Source organism: Carya illinoinensis, chromosome 11, assembly GCF_018687715.1.
Source record: "Carya illinoinensis cultivar Pawnee chromosome 11, C.illinoinensisPawnee_v1, whole genome shotgun sequence".
In the NCBI taxonomy this organism is placed as follows: Eukaryota; Viridiplantae; Streptophyta; class Magnoliopsida; order Fagales; family Juglandaceae; genus Carya; species Carya illinoinensis.
Genome location: NC_056762.1, coordinates 39,597,516 through 39,623,657, shown reverse-complemented (window position 1 = coordinate 39,623,657; position 26,142 = coordinate 39,597,516). Strand labels below are relative to the sequence as shown.

Sequence of the window (26,142 nt, the reverse complement as noted above, 5' to 3'; positions counted from 1 at the left end):
GCGAACGTATATATATATATATATATATATATATATAGACTCAAACATTTATTATATATAATATATATATTATATTATATATAAGAAATGATATTTACAGTAATAGAATATGTAACACTATAAAATCCGCATATTTTCTTTAAAAAAAATATATACGAGACCAAGTTAAAATTTCAGTATATGCGGATTTGAAGTTTTTAATATTTGATTTATTTATCAAAATAAGGGGAAAATGTTACCAATTTTTGTTGCATGTATTAATTTGTACAAACACGTACGTTGATTTGAATTAAGTACTCATGCAACAATATCAATAATATATATATGTGTGTGTGTGTGTGTGATCAGCAAATAATATGTCAAACATTTATAACCGAAAAATGGTATATATATATGTTGCAGCCTAAAAAATTAGCTATGTTTTCGCAAGGTTAATTACCATGGTATACGGAGAAATCATTGCAATAAAGAAGAGATGAACAGTACAGTCACTAATTAGGAAAACAAATTGTCAATGCTTACCGAATTAATTAGGATAATTTTTTAAATTCATACGCCCAATGATCTTGATGTTTTGCTTACACACAATCCTATCAGTACTTAGAACTGCATGCATGCATGCTGCTGCCTCTATATAATATCCATCACTGCCCTCCCTTCTTTGCATCCATCACTGCAGCCCTCTCTTCTTTGAATTATCTGATCTCTATCTATGTGTTTAAGGATGCAAGGTCTAATATTCATTCTTCTTTCCATCCTCTTGACTCCTTCTCTTAGTTCCTGTGCTAGGGTTCTTCTTTCTCCAGCTGCAGGAGATACTTTCAATGTGATTCATTATGGTGCTGTTGGAAATGGCCAAACTGACGATTCACAAGTAGGAAAATCTCGTTCAATATATATTTCTCTTTATTTTCTTTTTAATTTCTCTAAACTAATGCATGCGGCCTGTGATCCCATGAACAGAGTGATAATCTATGACTATTTTTTTTTTCTTAATTTACATGATAGAGTTTTCTAAAAGCATGGGCGGACGTGTGTGGAGCATCTGAAGGCACCCCAACACTCGAAATACCAAACGGAATGACATTCATGCTGAGCCCTGTTGCTTTCAAAGGCCCCTGCAAAGCCAACAGCGTCCATGTTCTGGTAATATTCTCTATATATATATATAGTAATATGTGCATGCGTTTATTGCATGTCATGTCATTTACTTTGGTGGTTTTATCATTAATGCTGTTATCATTTATATTGATGAATGTCTGTACTCTTGCAGCTTCAAGGAACGATTGTTGCACCAAGCAGAGATGCATGGAATGGCAAGAATGAGTGGATTCAATTCGCAGAAATAAATGGCCTAATGATCGATGGGGGTGGACAAATTGATGGTCAGGGTTCTTCTTGGTGGCAAGATTGCAAGTCGAATTGCGAGCGCCCAACGGTAAGAATAATTATATATGCTTGTCATGTACTATATATCATGATCAATGTATCTAATAGTACTGATAAAATCCATTTTTTTGGATTGGGCAGATATTAGAAACTCAACTTTTTTTTCTTGCCCTTAGAAAAATGTTGAATTTCTTCTTGCAATACTTCAAAATTAAGGAGATCATATGTTTCTCAGTTTCTGGCTAATCATATATATATATATATATATATATATAATGATGCAGGCTCTTCACATCAACGATTGTCATGCCTCCAGGCTAACTGGAATAAAGCATCTGAATAGCGCTAAAAACCAAATAAGCATTAGTGGCTGCAGTGACTTCTACATATCTGATCTCGAAATCACTGCCCCTGGCGAAAGCCCAAACACTGATGGAATTGACATCTCTCGCTCTAGCGCCATTACTATTGAAAAATCCATAATAGGAACCGGTATATGCAAAAATACTCATAGATGATCGATCTGTAATACTTCAGTAGTACTGCTTTATGTTGTGCTGAATTCTCTAATTGTCGTTTGATTTGCTTTTTTGTTTCAACTACTTAAATATATATGTAGGTGATGACTGTATTGCTATTAATGGCGGCACGTCTAATATCAAAATCACCCAAGTTACTTGCGGTCCGGGCCACGGGATAAGGTTTGTCGACACTGGTTTATTATATATGTATACAACGTCGTACGTTACAATTAATATGTCTGTATATATATCTGATGTATATTAATTTCTGTGTGTGTATACATATATTAATGCAGCGTTGGAAGCCTTGGAGAAGATGGAAAATACGATACAGTAGAAGACGTATACGTGGGAGGCTGTACTTTCAAGGGGTGTCAAAATGGTGCAAGAATCAAGACGTGGGCTGTGAGGATCAAAATGGCCATGGCTATATATATTAATTAATATATTAAATGTTAAACTATTTTTTTCCTTTTCCATTTTTTTTTTCTTTTAAAAAATTTAACGAGCTACTGAAATATTTCTAGGGTGGAGCTGGATATGCAAGGAAGATCACTTTCGAGGAAATCACCCTTGAAGATAGCCGACACCCTATCATCATTGACCAGTTTTACAGCATTCACGATGGTACTCAAGGCCCCAGTAAGGTACTGAAAAATGTACATACACCAGTTCTTGTTTCTGCTCTGCAATATTGTTCTTCAAATGCAAGTTGCTTAATTATCTGAAACCATTCGAATGGATGTCTATGATCGATGATCTGTACTATGATCCATGCATTCATGTAGGGGTCGAGCGTAGCAGTGAGTGACGTGACTTACCGTAATGTGCATGGGACTTCAGCAGATGATGAAGCCATAATTTTCAATTGCGCGGAGGAAAGCTGCAAAAACATTGTATTGGATCAAATAGACATAACGTTGTCAGTCCCAGGAAAGGATGCTCAGGCTGTCTGCAAGAATGCCGAAGGGACAGCTACTTCTACTGTTCCTTCTGTGACTTGCCTTTCAAAGTGACCATCTTCATGTTCTCATGATCGTCAAATGGCCATTCCCGGATGTTGCTCTGTTTTTCTTTTTTAATCTTTCCAAGGCGTTATGTTTGATAATCTTGATCTCAGGGGCCATGCTAGAAGTTATATATGCATGTACAAGCAGCCTTGCGAGTACGTAGTAATAGTATATACAAATAAGGTTTTTACAAGAGTTTTTCATTCAGAAAAAATTGTAATGAGTGAGGGATCGTTGGATGCATGGGCATTAAACAATTTCGGACGATCCAGTACCGTGGCTAGCTAATATCATGTACTTCATGCACTTCTCAGATAAGGATATTCTCAAGTGGCGTTTTCAATTATTAAACTAGTACAGTATATATGCGTTGAGGTCTATTTTCTGTTTCAAGGAGGTGCTATATTTGATATGAAGAGAACTATTTTAGTCACAAAGATATAATAACACAAAGTAATTCTTCAAACTAATGATATAGTTTGATATGGTTTGTCATATTATAAAATTATTTTTATTGTAAAATAAATTCAACGAATCACATGAAGTCACAAACGTCAGTTTATGGCATTATTTTTTATATAATCCATTTGTGGCTGTAGCACTCATTTTCGATGAAAAGCCAATCTACTATTCTCTAAAGCTTAGAGACCACCACGCGCCCCACCGCAAGATTCCCAAGCAGCTGATCATTCCAACGGGCAAAGAATTTTTGTTAAACAAAGTGGCATGTGAGTCGCACGCATGGGTCTAAGTGCGCGTAGGGTTCCACGCGCACCGTATAGGGAAGCTCCTACTGACGCCAAACTCAACATTTCTATGACTAAGGCCTTTGATTTCTTCAAATCCAACCGTCAACTACACTTTTAGGGTGGCACGTGTTTCTCACACACCACCATAATCTATTTGCTTTTGTATTTTTTTCCTGTGAGATTGAAAATATGGATCTATAATTTATCATTTTCACATCTATCTTTTTTATTTTTGTTATTTGCTTTCATTTAGGTATTAAAAAAAATAGTCTCTTGGACATTTTGTCCATAGAGTGAAATTAGTTCTCTCCTCCTATGGGGGGTGGGAGATGTAATCTTTGTTTCGGGCAAAGTGTTTTCTTTTAGACGGTTGTCTGTAGAGAATTATAAAAATTAAGACCATACCAGTTATAAAGAAATTTGTGTATTGGGGGTTCCCCAATTGTGAGTAGCTGTTGGGGGACAGATGTAACTTCACTTTCATGAATGAATGAAGTCTATTTCTAAAAAAAAAGAAAAGATTTTAATCATATATGGATGCATTTATTATATTATATAATTATTCATGCCTAATCTAACGCATATATAACAAATAGATATAATTAATCAAGGAACAAATTAAAATTTAAAATGAAAAATAACATTTATTTTGCAAGAGAAAAGCATGTATTAAATAAATAAATAAATAATTGTATGCAATTAATTAACAACCATTATCATATATATATATATATACACATGTGGAGGCTAAACGTGCTCTGCATGTTTGCTTAGTTGTTTGTTTTTGTTGCCTCATACAAAAATTTGTCCAAACAAAATTTAAACAAAAAAACAGAAATGTAAACAATATTTCATTTTTTTTCTTCCATGATCATTGTAGTTCTGGGCCAAATTGCACAGGGCCAATAGAGAGAACATTGAAATTTTTGTGTTGTTGCTAATTGAATATTTCTAGATCTGCAGTAAGTTGGAGCATCCACTGTTTTTCTGAAACTTGTACTGCAACATTCTCAATAAACGGCAGATGCTCCTATATGTTATATATTTAATGGGATTAGAGAATCAATAAATGTGTAAATAATTCATTCATAAAAAAATAAAATAAAAAAATAATTAGTATTTTATTATAATAAAAAAATAAATTTTTTATGTTAAATGTAGAAACTGTAGAAATAAAAAACTTTACCTCTCCAAATTAAATATAAGGAAAATATAAATAATAGAAAAGATAAATATTTTAACATTTAGTAAAATTTTTGTAAGAAACGAGAAATTGTAAAAATAGATATTATACCTCTTGATCGATTAATGTCAAATTTTGGTATTTGACTGGTGAGTGTTATCCAATTCTTTTGGGAGATTTTTTTGCGACAATCATTTTGATTTTTCAGTTTTTTATGGCTGGAGAAATATCTTTGATTGATGTGAAAATTGGCCGCATCTTAAAAAGCTACAAATTACAAAAAACAAAAAACAAAAAAAAAACAAAATGTATAAGTATTGTAATAAAAAAGTAGTATATAAAAAATGAAGTTAACAAAAATGTAAAATAAAAACAACAAATTAATAAAATATATATAAAAAAAACAAATTGTAGTTAATTTATAATTTGGTTTTAGAGATAAAAATATAGCATAAAATTAATATTTAATTACCTGCATAATTTCAATCGGAAGCTGCAATTGTTAGTAATTCTGTATATATAATATTTTTTGTAGAATTATTCTCTGATTCCTCTATTGAGATTGGTCGTATTAAAATTTTGACTGTAGAAATAGTCTTTGCTCTTGATAAAGTGACATATAATTGTCCATGTGAAAAAACTAGCTGAGGTAAGTATATTCCTACAAAATTTAACGTTTGTGTACCGATTTATTTATACTCATTGTAAAGTTTAATCTAATAAGAAATTGAGTTCTCTTGAATGGAAAACTACTATTTTCATTTGGTTTTGGCAAAAATGGGATTTTTGAAATAAAAACTTTTTTGCCACTCTGATGGCCAATTACAATTTCTGCATGAATGACATTATGATCAAAATTACAACAAATCAGTCGTGTTCCATTGCATAATCCTTCAGAAGGATTAATATTTCTAAGCAATATGATAGGACAATTCTGTTTGAGCAATAATTGATGTGGAGGGAATCCATTTGGAGTTAATGTATTTAAGAAATCCTCCATAATTGCTTGTTCGGATGCATCAATTGTTTCATCAAAGCTGTAATACTGTTTAATCTCTCCTGAAAATCTCTGTATCAACAAAATGTTTATCTCGTCTACATAACTGTTCTTTGGTGTCAATATGGCACGGTTCATCATGTTAGAAATATTTACTGAATATTCTGAAATATCATTAAAAACAGCATCTAAGAAGTGATCCAAAAAAGCAGTATCATTTTGATATGGGATTAACATGGTTGTAGGAATCTTGGCATATTCATCGATTGTAATCGGTGGCATTTCATTGCCTAATTCTAATATATAGTTTGAAAAATCTGGATCCAATCTTGCGCGCATATTTTCAGTCAGACGAATCTTTGTTAATGTGGGCCACAGATAAGAGGAAACCAAGCTAACATCAATTTGTTGTTGTCTTGTGCCTTTTAGAACAACAGGTAAAATTTGGTGAAAATCTCCTCCAAATATAATAACTTTTCCACCGAAAGATAGTTCTGAATCATTGACATCTTTCAACATTCTGTCTAATGCTTCAATGGCTTCTTTTCTTGACATAGAAGTTTCATCCCATATAATCAACTTTGTTACTTGTAATAGTTTTGCGAGTCCACTTTGTTTGCTAACACTGCATATGAAATTTTTATTATTGTCTAGATTTATTTTAAATCGTGAATGTGTTGTTCGACCTCCAGGTAGAATTAATGCAACCACACCAAATGAAGCAGTTGCAAGAGCAATTAAATGTCTTGACCTTATTGTTGCAAGAAGTGCCTTATATAAAAATGTCTTTCCAGTTCCGTCAGGCCCATCTATAAAAAATGCAGCATTTTGATTTGAGAAAACATTTTCTGAAACCAAATTGTAAACAATTTGTTGCTCTCTATTGAGTAGTGTTGATGCAAGAATATCCTCTTCTGGAATTAAAACAGCTAATTCATCATCAATCTCTTTGGACAAAAATTCATCTTCATCAAAATGAATGTTTCGATCAAGAAGTTGGAATGAATTAATGTATCTACCCATTGATTCAAGTGTCATGGAGATGGAGCGTAAAACTTGCATTCTCACATTTGATTGAGAATGTTCAATTAATTGAAAATCAGGTGACATGTCTTGTTCAAAATGTTCCCAAAGATATCTTGGATTTGCTGGATTACAATAGACCAAAATGGTTGCAAATAACTGGCGTAAATTACAAGGCATTTGATATAGAGATGCTTCCTGTAAACATTCTTCTACACTATCATCTCTTTCTAATAAACCCTGCATTGTAGCTGCTTCACGAAATGTAGGGGCCAGAACACCATTGACTGTTTTGAGGTCATCAAACGAAAAAGGACATTTTATATGATTCAATAGAATTCACAAATAATATCTTTCACCTTCAAAAGGATTTGCTGTCACAATTCGGCTTATAACAACTTGGTTCTTTTGAACAGTCCACATTTTATACTATTGACTCCAAACATAAAATTCTGGGAATTCTTTGTACAACAACTTTCTGACATTTTCATCAACTTGATTTGTTGAAAAAAATTCTATTAACATAGATTTTACAGAAAGATCAGAGCTGATCACATTGTTCAAGTTTTCATGTGCTCGAAATGTTACATGGTGCTGATTTTCAAGATGTAAATGCAAGCTATAAACTGCTGGATGTACTTCATTGATAATAAATCCATATATTTTCCACATTACTTCTGGTGGAGCAGTCCATCGAGCTGATTAGAATCGTTGAATCTCATTAATTTGTTGATTTACTTGTTCAGAAACCAAGTTAAAGGCAACACGATCATGACCTTTGTAAAGATATTTAACTGTCTTTATTATAGAACAAATTTCTATATTAATATGACAGTCAAACATCACAAGCAAATAAGGATTATACGGAAAAACCCAACGATTATCCAAATTGTGACCTCTAATTTTCACAATTCTTCCATCATCAGATCATTTGTTCATTTGTATATTGGAAAACAATCATTTCCAATAGTTGTGCTTGGCACAAAATGTCTTAGATAACTATTCTTGCAGTGACCATTCTTTTTCATACTCACATTTGTTGGATTCAAGATTTCACACGGTCCATGCATCATATGCTTTATAACATCTGTATATAGATGCAAGTTCTTATCTTTGTCAGGTAATTCTGTAGAAACAATCTGATCAAAAGATTCTGTTGCATATAATTTCTAATTTTGATGTAAGATGATAAACAAATGTGCATGTGGGAGTCCTCTTTTCTGATGTTCAATGACATAAACATACGCTAAAACTTTTCCAAATATTTCTCGTTTGAATAGTTGATGCTTCAATTCTTCTAATTTTGCTCTAAAGACCCGGGCTATTAAATCAGGACGATTTTGAGTCTCTTCATGTGGTTTCAATTCAGTTGAGATTTCTTTCCAATTTGGGTTGTATGTAATTGTTAAAAAAGATATCTAGTTTTCCATACCGCTGAACTAAAGTCATTGCTTCCATATATCTTTTTTGCATATCCCTTGGACCTCCAATAAAAAATGATGGCAGAATCATAAGTTTTCCAATTCTAGAAGCGTTTGTTTCTCCAACACTAATACTATCTACAATGCCTTGATATAATTCAGATCGGATATGTTGCTGATTACTGCAAAAATAATCTAACCTTGATGTTTCAATTTTAATATACATATCAACAACAAATTGCTGAAGCAATCGACCAGAGAGTAGAAGAATTGAATTGACATCTTCTCTTATTTGTAATTTATAACAATAGTATTCACGGCATGAAATAAATGGATATTTTCTTTTTCTTCTCAACACTACAAAAAATTATAGTTAAAAATTTAGCAATTTACATATTTAAATACGTAAATTGTTGATAAAATGTATAAACCATTTGGAATGGTGTATATAACCTTGCTCTTCTCGTCCAATTAACTCTTCTGCAAATATTGGTTGATGCGGATCAATTGATTGTGCAGCATGAGTCTGATTAGACATAGATGCACCTCGTCCGTTGATTCTTTATATACCTTGATGCCATCCGATATCACCAAAAGGGAATAATGTGACGCCCCCAAATTCCGTTTGGGATCGGACGGACATTTGAAGCGTCGAGACATACAACACAAGGTTACCTGCCCCCGTTCATGACATATAAGATGCAATGTTCCTAACATGCATATAACATTATGCAATATTCGCAGTGGATAATTTTTTTTTCTTTAGCAATACTATGCACCAAATTGAAAATATTCCAAATGCTTAAAACATACTTCATACATAAAGACCCATTGAATAGATCACAACACTAGTCCAAAATGGTTATGATCCAAAAAGTACTAAAGATGCAACTCCATTGTACAAGTAGTAATTTACGTTAACTACTATATTAACATTGACGTCGCACCGTCGCTTAGTCAACTGTGTCTAGTTGATCAGCTCCTGATTCTCCTTCATGTCCTGTAACAAGATCTACCATTCGGGGGGAATGGTAGTTGGGACTACCAAAGTGAGATTTGATTACAAATCTCAGTAAGTTAACAAAAAACTTCCACACAAGCTAATGATGCATGCATGACAGTAAAAGTATAAATGCATAATCAAATTCATAAGTAATTAAAGCATAACTTGGTGTACAACATAGCATAATTGAAACATGAACTGAACTTGACTTGACTTGACATGAACTTGATCTGAAACTTGACTTAACATGAAAAATACATACTCCATAGTTGTTGTGGCCCCATGTATTCTACGTGTAAATACATACTCCACAGTTGTTGTGGCCCCATGTATTCTACGGAAACTTATTCTTTAACTGCTTAAATACATACTCCACAGTTGTTATGGCCCCATGTATTCTACGTGTCACAATTACTGTGTCTCACGTAGTGTATGCGTCACAATTGCTGTGACCCCATACATAAGTAATCAAGATGAAACATGACTGGAATACGAAATGACTGAAGCCCTGACATAACATAACGTGACTTGAATATAACTTGAAATACATGACCAACTTGAGATAGAAATATTTCGTAACATTGCATAACATATAATAGACAACATATTTAATATGACATACTTGCAACAGTGAATATTACATGACTTGACATACATGTAATAGATGGCATACTTAGCATGACGTACTTGTAAGGTACAGTAATACATGACAGAATATATTATGTAACAGATAAAAAATGACGACAGAATAAATTCTGTATAATAGACAATTACGTGATAACTTGGCATGGCATGACATATATGATAATACACATACATACACTGTAGTTCCTTTACTTAGTACACATACACAGTAGACTGCTAGTAAGTTAAAAACTAACTTACCTCGATCTCCGCGTTTCTTATAAAACTTCAAGTGCGACCACGAGGAACTGTAATTAGTGATTCTAAAAGTTAGAACTAAATCACTAATAATTTGAAATATGGAAAATACTAACTTAAAAAGTAAAATGAAAATTTTACTCTCTACATGTGGGAAAATGACCGTTTTACCCATAACTTAAAGATTTTGCATACTAACTCCAAAAGTTTCCAAAATTTACATTCCTCATGTAAATTTTGTCTTAAACTTAAATATCAACTCAGAAAAATTAAAAATAAAACACAACTATGAAGAACACACTATGGCCGAAACATCCATAGGCCATTTCCCTTGATTTTTGTTGCAATTCCTTCCAACTTCAAAACTCATGCTTAAACCAAAATTTTGCAACAAACATCTTCCAATCATAAGTTCAAAACCATACTTAAAACATCCATTTAGAAAAAGCTAATAATTAACACCAAACTTTTTTGTAAAAAAGATCCAAGCACTTGAATCACAAGTTTTGACCTTAAATCAAAACATCTCCAAGAATTTCAAAAATCAAATCTTACTTCTAACATATTCATAATATCATCCTAACATCAACCATGCTTTAAATCATCAAACTAAAGTCACCAAAATCACAAAATAACATTTGGAGTTTTTGGTTTTACACTTAGTTCAAAAACAGAAACTTTTTCCTCAACTAGTTTTGATAAATCTCTTGATCTATGACTTATAAATATATGATCTTCAAACCAAACCATCACATGGTTTAAAAAGATGTCCTAAAACATATATAAGCTTCTAATTCAAGATCACATGGTTATAAATTAACCAAAACATAAATTTAGCCAAGAATATCCACACTTTGGCTTATTTGAATATCTCTTTGCATAAAATTTCATATATTTGAAACTAACATCAAATATCTTCAAAATAATAATATAACATGTATATAAGATATTTAGAATCCTCCAATAAAATTATTAAAGTCATTAGAATAGGTTTAGACCACCAAAGAGTTAAACTTTCTCAAAACAGAAACTGTTTTTCTTCTTCCAATTTCTAAGTTTCTAAATCTAAGAAAATCTTTCATCAAAACCTTTAATCATGAAAAAATCCTCAACCAATAGTCACATATACATGTTAACAATACTCCATAAAAATTTCGGACCAATATCTATCCATTAGCTTGGTCAAAAACTCCAAACTATAACATATTTTCCAATTTATCTCCCAGAATGACCTTTCTATAGTTTATATAATATTTGACTAACCAAATGATCTTCAAATGGGACAAATAAGATATCCATGTAAATTAGACTAAAAAAAGAATAACTTATATGAAGGAGACTTTATGATAAAATACTTCCAAAATCTTCGAAATGGGTGTGCAAAAGACCTCCTAAAAGCTGTCCGAGAGAGAGTGTTTGATATTCTTTCAATGGAAAGTGTAAATGAAGATAATTTCATGGGGAGAGGTGGCTGGAGATACTTATGGATGAGATATGAAAGAGATGAGGCTGGAGTTGAGAGTTGAGTGTAATTTTCTCCTACCCAAAATATCTATAAAAGATTATCTCATAATATTATATCCAATAGTATCTACAAAAAATCAACTTAAAATATTTTTATCTAATAATATCTATAAAAATCAACTCAAAATATTTTTACCCAATAATATTCATGAAAATTACCTCAAGATATTTCTTTTTATCCAATAATATCTACAGTTTTGAACAAACGTTTTGTCCGAAAATATGAAAAAATGTTATTGCGCCATAAGACTTTAAATAACCCTCCGAGTCTAATGGCACAAACCATAATACATTTTGACACTTCTAACTATCTCCAATAATCAAAAACACACTTCTGATACCATAGTAAATAATAACACTAACTATGTAGTTAGACAAAAACCTATACGATTAATGGATTCGTGAAAACTTATGGGGTTTTAACGAGATTCCTAAAGTTAATAGAATTTCACAATTGAATTTCTAGCGGGATGTTACAAATAACAATGGATATTGAAATGAATCGTAACATCCAAAATAATATTGAACTATGTGACTTCCGCCAACATGGTTGTAAACAAAGATGTCACGAGGTGTTACTTGTTCTAGAGTATCATCTTCAACCCAAATTGCTGCAACTTCTGACGATGTAGGGGCATTGTATACTCGTTGATCTAAACCAAAATCTGATCTGATGCATATTTTTTGACATTCCAAACTTGGTAGATCCCCAAGAGAACGAAAAAATGTATAATATGGATTCACACGAAGAATATCCATGAGCTGTGCAATAACTGATAGATCCATTCTAGTTGAATCAAGAATACAATTTTCGAATTCATGTTCAATATCATAGAAATATAACTGTAAATTTGAAGGCCGACCATTTGAAGGAATTAAATCAGAAAGATAATGATAGATTTGACCTTGAACTCGGAATGTATAAATACCCCTGTTTCTCTGGCTCAAATTTCTATCAAATTTAACTCTAAAAGATGTAAAAGCAAATTTATTGTTGTATGTTCGAGCGTATGTTTGAAATTGTATAGATTCAGGATTGTTTGAAACAAACAATCTATAAAGTTCGAAATTGTATAGATTCAGGATTGTTTAAAACAAACAATCTATAAAGTGGTTCAGAAACAGCATTTGCTGCCAAAAAAATTGATCCTTCAGCACAGCAGAAGTTGTTAATTTCATAGAAAAATCTCTTTGCTTTACATTGTCTACAAGATGGCATATTTGGTAAGAAATAAGCTTCACATAGAACATTTTATAGTATTTGTCTATGTGTAAAAGAGCGACGACCTCTTGTACCTATTAAGTTGAATCAAGAATATAATAGAAGAAAATTGTTTAGAGTTGATAAAATAATAATTATTGGATTAATATGTTAAAACTGGGAAAAATGGATCATAATAGAATGTTTAAAAATAATGAAATTTGTTTTTTTTTTTACTCACCCAAAGATATTGTTGCTGGAGTCCTTTGAGAAGTTAATTACACTTGCAAAATATAAGGATCCTATTTGGACGAGAAGATCATTCTTTGATAAAAAGAATGAGACAAAATAAGATACAGAATAGAAAAAAATAATAAACATGTTGGATTGTTAGATGTTCATATATTTGTATTGTTTGTATCCGTGCATTTGTTGAACTTTCACCCAATAAATCCATGGATGAATTTAGAATCATTGAAGAATCTTATATAGAATTTAAAAATGCAGATCCATCTGAATCTGTCATAAAAAGATTGACATTTGTAAGGATAGATGCTCCTTATGAGGAAGAAATTCCATCATTGTTGTTGTGAATAACAGAAATACGACATTTTTTTAATTGTATCTGTTGCAAATTACAATTTTGGGCATTCCAGATTTGTGGCTGATAATCATTGGATGTGCCATCAGCAGATGTAATGACTTGATCTATGTTGGCTCAATCAAATTACTCTTTGCAGCTTTTTTCTAGACATATCTTTCTTTAGCTTTTCAATAAATTTCTGCTTTTTTCTCTTCAGACAAATCTTTATACAACATCTGATGGGAACCAAGGTGGAGCTATCCTTAAAGATCCTTTGCAAATTCCAGATAGGCCAATTACAAGATCAAGAGCCAAGAAGATTAAGGAAGCAATGCAAGGATTGGTGCAATCCACTTGGGATGAAGTTAGGAAGAGCCCAACTCTCAAGATGGGCTTCAAGGAAAAAGAACCAGTTTTGATCCACTTGATACAAGCTATGGAAGACATGACTTAAAGATTGGGCCTATTGTTGTTAAGGCTTTCAATTTGTTTAACGGTATTTTATTATTAGTTTAGAAGAAGTGGGCTTGAGGATGCTTGCCCCACGTATGTCTTATTTCTAATGGACTAGGGTTATTTTTGGGAAGGCCTTGTATTTTTGGCCAAGGGTTTATTTGGAAAGTTATAATTTTATGTCTTACTAGGGTTTCAGAAGTAACTGTAGCGCGGCGTATGTCACTGTTCACGCTACAGTACCCGACGCATTGTTTACTTAGGGTTTTTGGGGATTGTCTATTTAAACTACTTGTAACCTCATTTGAGAGGCAGACTATATGGAATTGTGATTGAGTATTGAGTTATCTCCTCTTGTTCTTCTTGAACTTCTGAACTTATCAAAGGTAAATCAAAACCTTCGTGGCGTTCTTCCTTTGTAATTTAGGTTCTTGAGACGGGTTCTTCAATGGGTCTAGATTTTGATATAATCTAGGTTCTTTGAACGAGTTTTCATTGGGTCTAGATTCTCCATCCATATACCTGAGTTTGGCTTTCTTGGGGTTGTTTTTTCAGTATTTTTGTTGGGTCTCAAAGCAAGTCTATTGGGGTTCACATCATTTGGTAATCAGAGCAAGGTTTCCAATCAGGTGTAATTTTATCTTTTATCTATTGCATCTTTAATTCTAGGGTTTCATTGTTCTAGGGTTGCAAAAAAAGAAAAATGCAGAAATTCGTTTTTCCTAGGGCTGGCAGATTATTCTATCATTTTGGTTGCATGTTTATCAACATTGGTTGGCTAAGTTGCTTGTTTGAGGGCTGCCAAAATTTACACCATATAGAGGTTGGAAATTTCTGGAGTTTCTTGCATCTTTAAGTTTGTCAAGTCCTTGGAGTGTCGTTTCATTGATTCTCTTCTATTTCCTTGTCAATTTTTATGTGTTTGGATTCAATTGTTTAATTGTTACAATTGAATATTGCTGTTTGTGATTGAATCGGTGAGAAAAGAAAAGAAAAGAATAGAATAGAAAAAAAAAAAGAAAGGAAAGGAAAAGAAAAAAAAAAGAAAAAAAAAAAGAGAATTCGAAAAAAAAAAGTTTAGGAATCCGAATTTTTTATCATCAAAGGGGCTGCATATATCTTTATAGTTGGTATATTGTCTTGTGAGTACTCTTTCCCTCGTAGCATTTCCTTGAATCTTGTGTCATTTTATTCTTTCTGTATTTTCTCTTGTTAAGAGTTTATTGGACCTAATTACTAGTTGGAATAAGACAGGTTTGTATTGTCTTGATTTATAGTTCAATTAGTTCTGAAAGAACTTGAGTGGGAAAACTCTTGAGGTAAAAGGCAAGAGAGTGTGAAATCATTATTGGGAAAAAGTCAATTAAGAGTGAAACACGAGTGGAGTGCTATTATTCGAGTGTAAACACGTAAGCGAGAGTGTGAGGTCTTTTCCACTAATAGTTTTTTTTGTGTGCAGCGCGTACGATGTCTCATAAAAGTGACTCATCACCAAAGGGGATGGCAGATAACTCCTTTATGTTGCAAGCTATGCAACAACAGTTTGAACGATTGAACATGATGTTAGGGGAAGTGAGAGATAGGATGGATCAACAAGATGAAGTAATTAAAAATTTACATGGTGGGAGAGATAGGAGGAGATGTGAACTTAGAAGAGAACATGAGTATGAAGATGAAGGAGATGGTGAGGTTGAGGAAGATCTAATTTCTGAAGTTGGGATGGGTAGGCATAGAGGAGTCAGGCGTGAAAGAGGATTTAGGGGAAACCCACGGGGTCGTGATGGAGTAGATAGGGACCTTGAGAGCATCAAAATGAAAATACCATCTTTCCAAGGTAGAACTGACCCTGAAGCTTATTTAGAATGGGAGAAGAAGATAGAGTTGATCTTTGAGTGTCATAACTATTCAGAGGAGAAGAAAGTGAAGTTGGCAGTAATTGAATTCACTGATTATGCTATTATTTGGTGGGATCAATTAGTGACCAATAGGAGGAGGAATTATGAGAGGTCTGTGGAGACATGGGAAGAGTTGAAAGCTCTCATGAGGCGGAGATTTGTACTTAGCCACTACTATAGAGACCTCTACCAGAAATTACAAAATCTTACACAGGGGTCTAGGAGTGTGGAGGACTACCATAAGGAGATGGAGGTAGCTATGATAGGAGCGAATGTAGAGGAGGATAGGGAGGCCACTATGGCTAGATTTTTGTGTGGTTTGAATAGGGAGATAGCCAATGTGGTTGAGTTGCAACATTATGTAGAAATAGAAGACATGGTGCACATGGCTATGAAGGTGGAGAGGCAATTAAAGAGGAAAGGGACATCAAGGTACACTTCAGTTTCTAGCACTCATTGGAAACCAAAGTGGGAGAAAGATGATCGAGCTGTAACAAAGGCAAAGACAGAACCACCTAAAGGAAACGATGAAGGAACTAGCAACAAACCCAAGTTGGCATCCCAACCTTCTAGAAATAGAGATATTAAATGCTTTAAGTGTTTGGGTTCAGGGCACATCGCTTCTCAATGTCCAAACAAACGTGTGATGATTATGCGTGACAATGGGGAGGTAATGACTGCAAGTGAGGATGATCGTGATGAGATACCTGAGTTGGAGGATGCTAGTGATGATGATGGAATAGAATACCCCGTAACAGGTGAGTCCCTTGTTGACAGGCGTGCTCTCAACACACAAATTAAGATGGATGAAGCAGAGCAACAAAGGGAGAACATTTTCCATACTAGATGCCACATCAATGGCAAGGTATGTAGTATGATAATTGATGGGGGGAGTTGTACTAATGTTGCTAGCACTACATTAGTTGAAAAATTGAATTTACCTACCTTGAAACACTCTCGACCATACAAGCTGCAGTGGTTGAATGATTGTGGGGAGGTTAGGGTGGATAGACAAGTGTTAGTTATTTTTTCCATTGGGAAGTATCAAGATGAAGTGCTTTGTGATGTTGTGCATATGCATACTGGCCATATATTGTTGGGGAGACCATGGCAGTATAATAGGAGAGTGATACATGATGGATTCAAAAACATGTACAGCTTTGTAAAAGAGGGCAAAACAACCAAGCTTGCTCCTTTAACTCCAAGACAGGTCTATGAGGACCAACTGAAACTGAAAAGTGAGGTTGCTCAAAAAAGAAAGAGTGAAAATGAAAGTGATAAAAAAAGAAAGAGTGAAAAAGAGATTGAGCAAAAAAGAAAGAGTGAAAAAGAAAAAGAGTCTGCTGAGAGAAAAGGAAAGACAAAAGTGAGTTTCTATGCAAGAGAGAGTGAGGTTAAGAAAGCTTTCTTAGCAGACCGCCCTATGATTTTTCTTGTCTATAAAGAGTCTTATCTTAATCTTGATGAAACTAACCAACCTCTTCCTAGTTTGGCTGTTTCTTTGTTGCAGGAGTTTGAGGATGTATTCCCAGAGGAAATGCCTAATGAGTTGCCACCCATTAGAGGCATTGAGCACCAGATTGATTTCATGCCCGGGGCTGCTATTCCAAACCGACCAGCTTATAGAAGTAATCCTGATGAGACAAAAGAGCTTCAGAGGCAAGTTGAGGATTTGATGAGCAAGGGGTACGTGAGCAAGAGCATGAGCCCATGTGCAGTACCAGTGCTTCTAGTGCCTAAGAAGGATGGGACGTGGCGGATGTGCATTGATTGCAAGGCGGTTAATAATATCACGGTAAAGTATCGCCATCCCATTCCTAGATTAGATGATATGCTCGATGAATTGCATGACTCATGTATTTTTAGTAAAATTGATCTTAAAAGTGGGTACCATCAAATTAGAATAAAAGATGGTGATGAATGGAAAACTGCTTTTAAGACTAAGTATGGGCTTTATGAATGGTTGGTTATGCCATTTGGACTTACAAATGCGCCCAGTACTTTCACGAGATTAATGAATCATGTCCTACGTGCGTTCATAGGCAAGTTTGTGGTTGTGTACTTTGATGATATCCTAGTGTACAGCAAGGACTTAAATGAGCATATTGAGCATTTGAGATATGTGTTGAGATGTGAAAAATTGTATGCTAATTTCAAAAAATGTACCTTTTGTATGGAGGAAGTTGTTTTTCTTGGTTATGTTGTTAGTACAAAGGGTATTGAAGTGGATGAAGAGAAAGTCAAGGCCATTAAGGAGTGGCCAACACCAAAGAACGTCACTGAGGTAAGAAGGTTTCATGGTTTAGCCAGCTTTTATCGGCGTTTTGTTAAAGATTTTAGCACCATTGCTGCACCACTCACTGAAGTCATTAAAAAGAATGTTGGGTTTCATTGGGGGGCTAATCAAGAGAATGCATTTGCCACTATTAAAGAAAGGTTGTGCTCTGCACCCGTGTTAGCATTACCAGATTTTAAAAAAGCTTTTGAAATTGAATGTGATGCCTCAGGAATAGGGATTGGAGCCGTTTTGATGCAGGATAGGCAGCCGATTGCCTTCTTCAGTGAGAAGCTAAGTGGGGCATCCCTGAAGTACCCTACTTATGACAAAGAACTTTATGCTCTTGTTTGTGCATTAGAGACTTGGCAGCACTACTTGTGGCCTAGGGAATTTGTGATCCACACCGATCATGAATCATTGAAGCATCTCAAGGGTCAAGGTAAGTTGAATAAGAGGCATGCTAGATGGATGGAATACATTGAGACCTTTCCATATGTCATCCGTTACAAGCAAGGTAAGGAGAATATTGTTGCTGATGCTTTATCACAGAGGAGTAGCTTAGATGGACAAAAGAATGTAGAGTTGGTGAAGTCACTTCATGAGAGGGTACGGCTTCAAATTGCCCAAAAGAATGAAAGGTTTGCTTCCCAAGCCAATAAAGGGCGACAGCGTGTCATCTTTGAACTAGGAGATTGGGTTTGGGTTCACATGCGCAAAGAAAGATTCTCAGCCCATAGACGGACTAAGTTGCATCCTCGAGGAGATGGATCTTTCCAAATTCTTGAGAAAATTAATGACAATGCATATAAAGTGGATCTTCCAAGTGAATATAATGTTTTTGCTACCTTCAATGTTTCTGATCTTTCTCCTTTTGATGTAGGTGAAGATTCGAGGTCAAATCCTTTTGAGGAGAGGGGGAATGATGGGAACCAAGGTGGAGCTATCCTTAAAGATCCCTTGCAAATTCCAGATGGGCCAATTACAAGATCAAGAGCCAAGAAGATTAAGGAAGCAATGCAAGGATTGGTGCAATCCACTTGGGATGAAGCTAGGAAGAGCCCAACACTCAAGATGGGCTTCAAGGAAAAAGAACCAGTTTTGATCCACTTGATACAAGCTATGGAAGACATGACTTAAAGATTGGGCCTATTGTTGTTAAGGCTTTCAATTTGTTTAACGATATTTTATTATTAGTTTAGAAGAAGTGGGCTTGAGGATGCTTACCCCACGTATGTCTTATTTCTAATGGACTAGGGTTATTTTTGCGAAGGCCTTGTATTTTTGGCCAAGGGTTTATTTGGAAAGTTATAATTTTATGTCTTACTAGGGTTTCAGAAATAACTGTAGCGCGGCGTATGGCACTGTTCACGCTACAGTACCCGACGCATTGTTTACTTAGGGTTTTTGGGGATTGTCTATTTAAACCACTTGTAACCTCATTTGAGAGGCAGATTATATGGAATTGTGATTGAGAGTTGAGTTATCTCCTCTTGTTCTTCTTGAACTTCTGAACTTATCAAAGGTAAATCAAAACCTTTGTGGCGTTCTTCCTTTGTAATCTAGGTTCTTGAGACGGGTTCTTCAATGGGTCTAGATTTTGATATAATCTAGGTTCTTTGAACGAGTTCTCATCGGGTCTAGATTCTCCATCCATATACCTGAGTTGGCTTTCTTGGAGTTGTTTTTCCAGTATTTTTGTTGGGTCTCAAAGCATGTCTATTGGGGTTCACATCATTAATATCTTTTTGGTTAAATGTTTTGAGAAGCTTCAATCACAATTTTTTAAATGTTATATTACAATAAAAATTTGTTTGATTTTGTGAACTCTATAAATATTTTATAATTTGTTTAGAAAAAGTTACACTCATTATACATTACGGAAAAAGATTAAAGAGTAAAAAAATTGCATATAGTTATTGAAGGAAAAAGTAAACTCTATTATAATACACGATTCTAACATAAAGCAATAAATAGTCAAGATATCTAAGTATATATTAGCATATAATATGACAAGCAATAATGTAAAAGATTGTGATAGCTTGAGGAAAAAAAAATTCCAAAAGTAACAAAATATATCATGATTTTTTTAAAATTATAAAAAGTCACTTACAGGTTTTTTTTTCCAAAGACTACTGCTGTTGACTTTTCTGGTTTAGCTTAGAATATAATTCCTATTTTTTACACAAAAATATTATAAAATAAAATTTAGAATTCATTTTTATTAATTAAACTGAATAAAATATATAATAAAATCTTAATAAAAGTTCACTTTTTTATCTTTTGGTACCTACTGAAATTCTACAAGAATAATTTTGTTTTCTAAAGTTAATATTTTATACTCTTAAATTAATGAGAATTTTTTAATTTTCAACAAAGTCTTGTTTTTTAAAAAACGTTAAAGAAATATTATATGATAAAAATATACACAAAAAATAATTTTTTTTATAACCTCTGTAAGTAGAGTCATTAGTATATTTTGTATTTCTCATAATTAATTTTTTTCTGCAAATAAAAATTTATCATATGAAAATTTAATAATATGAATTAATATTTAAGAATATACTTTAGAGTAAAGAAAAATGTAGATTTATTGATTTAGAGTAAAGCTTAATTTTTTTTCCATTGGTTTAGGATTTTAGGACTTGTCAAGAAAAATATAGATGTAATGATTTAGAGTAAAATTTACTTTTGCCCAGATTTTTTTATTAATAAGTTTCTGATCAATTATACGAATAACTTATAATTTTTTTTATAAGTTCTCTATAATTTTTTTATTAGTTCTTTTATTTTCTTATACACATTACGTTTTCATTTTTTTTTTCTTTTGCTTGTCCAAAACTTATATCCTTCATTCTATTGAAAATATATAAATTTTATTATACATATAAAAATATTACCAAAAGTATAAAAATATTTTTTATTAAAAAATAATTAATCAAAATGTTTTAATAACTTAGAATTTGAAGAAAATACAAATTGTTGTATATAGAATATAAATTGTCCTATATAAGCAAAGTTGAATATTTGTCCAGAAATTGACATTTTGTGGTTTCAAAACTGGTTTATTCCGAAATTTTTTTCGTACGTTACGCCTTTAGTATTTGTACAAAAATCATGGCGGGATGTCTTGTTTTTCTTAAAACTTTATGATGTTCAACCACAAACAACTATCTAACATATTGTTTAAAACTTTCTCATTTAAACAGAAATCAATTTAATTAATATGTTTAGAGAAATTTCTTTATGCTTGATGTTGAATTGGATTATTATGCACTTTACATAGTGGCGTTTGCGATAATGTTAAAAGAAAAAATAATTTTGCCTTAAGTTACGAACATCACAATACTTTGGTAGTAACTCAACTTAATTTTTATTGCTTATTGAGCGAAAAATTTGATCTACTTAGCATTGAGTAGATAATGAGCGAGAAATTCCATAAAACTTAATTTTATAAATTTGAAAACTAGAACTAACATTTACTGTAAAAGGATTTTACAAAAAAATAACAATTTTAACTAAGAACACTCAAAACATTTCTCCGTTACAAGAAAAATAGAAAAATTAAAAAATCTATTAGACAGGTCATAGCAAATATTCTTCAGAGATCGAAATGAATTTTTATTTTGTAATATAAATTAAATAAATCCCGAATATTTACATATATCCGTTTAAATAGATTTAATTTTTATTTCTTATAAAGGAAGAAATGCTCTAAATGTTTAGAGTTTAACTGTTATAACGTAAAACTTCTTATATATTATAAAATAATGAAAGCAATTTGAAAAATATATTGATATGATAAATATATATATATATATATATATATATACCTCAATATAAATTTATTGATATAACATTAATAATTGATTTCTAAGAATATTTTTGTAATAAACTATATATGCACACCGACGTATTACGCGGTATAGCTAACGCATATAATGGTTTCCTCCAAAAAAATATTAGTGTTTAGTCTTTTTGCCATTCTTCCACTAATACAATTTTTATAAATTACAAAATAATTAATATTGCGAACATTTTGCTGCGCCTTAAAAAGAATGAAACTTCCTTTTGTAAATAAAATTACATACTAAATTTAATATGAAAAGAGAAAAAACATTAACAACAATCTGTTGAAAATACAGTTTAAAAATCTGAAACTACAGTATTGGAGAGTTTAATAGAATTATACTTTACTTTGAAAATAAAGTAGATTAGTTTACATATTTGTTGAAAGATAAAAGGCGTTAAAAGATTAATTGAAGTGAATATACAATACTCAAAAAGGTTCATTTAAAATGTGCAAATTTATTCTACTTAATTTGAATATTTAAAAAAACGAAGTGCATGAACAATAGTCAAAAAGGTTTGTTTAAAACGTGCAAATTTATTGTGGTCAATTTGAGTATTTTTTTTTTAAAAAAAAAAAAAAGGAACTTAGATTTGCAGCCTTTCATTTTAGTATAAAATACAGATAAAGACAACGAAATTGATAATAACCGGCGGTGGTTTAATAAAGCCACACTCCAACTTCAAAATAATTTACATAGCCTTATCTCTTTATAGAAAGACAAAGTATAATCGGATAAAACCATTCCGTGTAGTTGAGTGTTTGACAATGTTTTTTTGGCACATTTGTTATGAGGTGCTACAAAATGAAGAACTCTTATGAAGTCTTTTTTTAAAGACTACTAAGATGGTTTGTTTTAAAGTTGAACAAAATTATAATAACTTAAAATAAAGAAACAATTGTCATTACATACTATTTTTCATAAGACGTAATAATGAGCAAGATTAGAGAATACAATTTTAAAAATACATATGAAGAAATCCATTGTAAAAACATGAAAGAAAAGAAAAATAAATTTTTTGCAAACTGTAGAGCGGCAAAAACAATAAAAAAAAATTATATCTAATATGTATAGATATGATTACACTATATAGCTAAAAAAAAGAAGCAAAGATATAAAAGAAAAAGACACAAACAGTTACTCCAATTAGTGAAGTGGGCATTTCAACTAACTGGATAAATTCCATACCTCAGGCTATCAATAAAACCCAACATAAAAGAACATTAATATTTACATAATTTGGTAAAAACAAATAAAAATTATATATAATATGTATACACAGTATAATAGCTCGGGAAAAAAAACTTGACAAAACTTTGGATATGTTATGTATGTAATATGTTGACAAACTTTGGATATGTTATGTATGTAATATGTTATGCAATTCATAACTTTGAATCAATGGGCAAAAAATAAACCATCACAAAACCCAAACACCCAGCAAAATTAAGTTCCGAATCAACTTCTTTGAGAAATACAGCTACTAAATTTAGGATGTCAGAAAATAAAAGTAATAAAATTATACAAACTCTAAACATTAAGAATTCCAAATGACAACCTATATAAGAATATATAGAGTTTATTATGAATTAGTCAATTATGAATTAACTTAAATTTATAATGCAATTCCTCACTTTCAAATAAATCAACAAAGAATTATACACAAGGAAAATTATAACTATAAGACACAAACCTTAAAGAAACTGATCAGTCAAACAAGAAATCCAGATTCCCTGCAGCAAATATGAACAAATTAGAACCATTAAATGGATACTAGAAAGACCAGAAAGAAAGAAAGCTAAAAAAAAACCTACCATCAGCCAACAGAAAAGAAATGCAAAGCGAACAAAAAAAAAAAAGTGCCCAAAATTTCAACCTCCAAAATTTCAACAATCGTAGACATAAATTTGAAATCACAAATGAACAAATCAACAAAGCAAGCTTAAAAACCGACAGAAAATATCACTAAACAACACAAAAAAGTCGTTGTCTCAGAGGAAAAAATCACAAAACAACAAAAGACCAAAAATCCTGTTGTCTCAGAAAGATAGAATGAAAATAACACAAAATGAAAAAGACCAAAAGATCTCGTGGCCTCAGAAATAGCACATACATTAAACTGTAAAATAGTAACCATACCATGGTTGTAAAATGGGGCCAGAACAAGCGAAAATCGTGTTCTCAAAGAAAATATCATAGAACAACAAAAGACCAAAATATCCCACGGTCTCAGATTGATACAATAAGATATAAAATAAAACAAATCAACATAAATATTACTTTGCTGGCAAGGTTTTTGGCTAACAAAGGACACATACCTCGAAATGCATACATTAACATTCACCAGAAATTCATGAAAGATGAACTCATGATTCTGTTTCAACATGTGGTAAGTATACAAGGATATAAATGCCGACATTTCAAGAATGTGCCCTTCATGTGACAACACAAAAACTGCCAAAATTTAAAACTGAACTACAAATTAAATATAACGACAAAAAAATGAAGAAAATTCATCCACAGAATATACAACCAACACTTTAACATAACATAAAAAGAATATAAATATACATGAACAATAAAGATAACTGCAAAAATATAAAGAAAATAACTTCCAAGATACAAACAACATAAAAACAGATGAAAAGAAGATATAACAAACATTAAAGAAAGAATAGAAACTCACTAACAAATAACCTTCAACAGGAAAAAGGCCAACTTCTGAACTGAAGAGAAAAATTGACTTTAAAACCAAAAGAAGCTCGGGAGAAAGACGAGAAAGGATGGCAGCATATGATAGAAATGAAACTCATAAATGAAGTTTTATATATAGACCTTTATACACATTAAAAAAGGACAACCAATAAAAGATGAAATAAAGAAGAAATGACTTTTGGACAGAGAGAATAGAGAGTTTATTATAAATTAATCAAAGTTTTCAATTACCAATACAAACAAATCCTTTAAAAAATCTCTGAAAAATGAAAATCTCGAAAAAAGTAGAAAAAAAATCTCTGATACGACGACAAATTAAAAAGTAAATACAGTTGCATCACTTTACATCAGATTGAAACTATAAGATTAAATTAACCAAAGAAAGATGACCAACATAGCTTCATTCCCTTCACGCCAGATTAAAGATTGAACAAAGGGGCCAGAAACAGACTAAATTAACCAAATGAAACATGAACAGGACAATGACTAGAATGAAGCATGAACAAGACAATGACTGGAAAGATAAACGAAGAAATTAAAGTGAAGCATAAGCACGACAAAAGAATAAAACAATTACTGAAAATTTGTAAAAAAGGTTAAAAAAATCTCTGACAGAACAATTCAAAGAACGGCAAACACAGTTGCTATCCCATCAACATTGCGCACGCATAGATATAAAACAAATAGATACTCACCTAACCGAAATGACCATAAAGCCCCAACCAACAATGACAATAAAACCCCAAACACACGGACACACACAAGAACAACATAAAAGGGCAAAAAAGACAAATCGTATAAAACACAAAATTTAAAAACGGAAAGGAAAGTTATTGTAGATCACTCTAGCTAATACATTCTCGCTTATATATAAAGTAGAGATAGAGATACATATAGATATATATGTATATGTATAGATATGTATAAGTATAGACATATATAAGTTAATTTTTAATAATATCAAATGCATCATTGACCACAGGATAAAAAGCACAAAAAATATGTAAATAAACTTGTATAAGTATATAGATAGATATATGTTAATTTTTAATAATATCAAAAAAAAAACTTTTGGCATAAGAACCCAAAAAAAAAAAAAAACAAACTTTAATATAATAACTCAAAAAGATAAGTATAGACACATATATGTTAACTTTAAACGAACATTAAAATTGCAAAAAAAAATGAAAATATCAAATCCATCATTGACCACGAATAAAAAGCCCAGAAAATATGTAAACTTTAAAGCAACATCAAAATGCAATGACAAAAAGAAAATGCATCATTGATCACGGGATCAAAATCCAGCAAAAATGCAAATGACATCATTGACGACGGCATAAAAATCCAAAATAAAAAAGAGTGCAAACTTTAATACAACATAAAAAAGAATACACATCATTGACCACGGCATGAAGAAGAACAAACAGAAAACTACCACAAACAAAAACCGAAAGAGTAGCAAAA

The 26,142-nt window shown here is 32.1% G+C and overlaps 2 protein-coding genes across 2 annotated transcripts; one reads left to right on the top strand and one right to left on the bottom strand.

Moving 5' to 3' along the window:
- Positions 1–719: 719 nt before the first annotated feature.
- LOC122282487 (probable polygalacturonase At3g15720) lies at positions 720–2,354 on the top strand. Its single transcript, XM_043094435.1, has 6 exons — positions 720–874; positions 1,009–1,146; positions 1,274–1,438; positions 1,674–1,881; positions 2,009–2,090; positions 2,207–2,354. The coding sequence occupies exons 1-6, from the start codon at positions 725–727 to the stop codon at positions 2,352–2,354; spliced, it is 891 nt and encodes a 296-aa protein (XP_042950369.1). The 5' UTR covers positions 720–724.
- A 2,252-nt stretch (positions 2,355–4,606) lies between these two features.
- On the bottom strand, positions 4,607–7,118 carry LOC122282486. Its single transcript, XM_043094434.1, has 2 exons — positions 5,679–7,118; positions 4,607–4,699 (listed from the first exon to the last, which is right to left on the bottom strand). Exons 1-2 carry the CDS (start codon positions 7,116–7,118, stop codon positions 4,607–4,609), a joined length of 1,533 nt encoding a protein of 510 aa, XP_042950368.1.
- Between the last annotated feature and the right edge of the window lie 19,024 nt (positions 7,119–26,142).

Excerpts from the sequence above, each read along its gene's own strand:
- LOC122282486 (XM_043094434.1), bottom strand. The coding sequence starts at position 7,118 with ATGCAGGGTTTATTAGAAAGAGATGATAGTGTAGAAGAATGTTTACAG. Across the intron at positions 4,700-5,678 it reads ATGTCATTCATGCAGAAATT|GAGCATCTGCCGTTTATTGA; the intron begins GTAATTGGCCAT and ends TATAACATATAG.
- LOC122282487 (XM_043094435.1), top strand. The coding sequence starts at position 725 with ATGCAAGGTCTAATATTCATTCTTCTTTCCATCCTCTTGACTCCTTCT. Across the intron at positions 1,147-1,273 it reads CCAACAGCGTCCATGTTCTG|CTTCAAGGAACGATTGTTGC; the intron begins GTAATATTCTCT and ends GTACTCTTGCAG. Across the intron at positions 1,882-2,008 it reads AAAATCCATAATAGGAACCG|GTGATGACTGTATTGCTATT; the intron begins GTATATGCAAAA and ends ATATATATGTAG.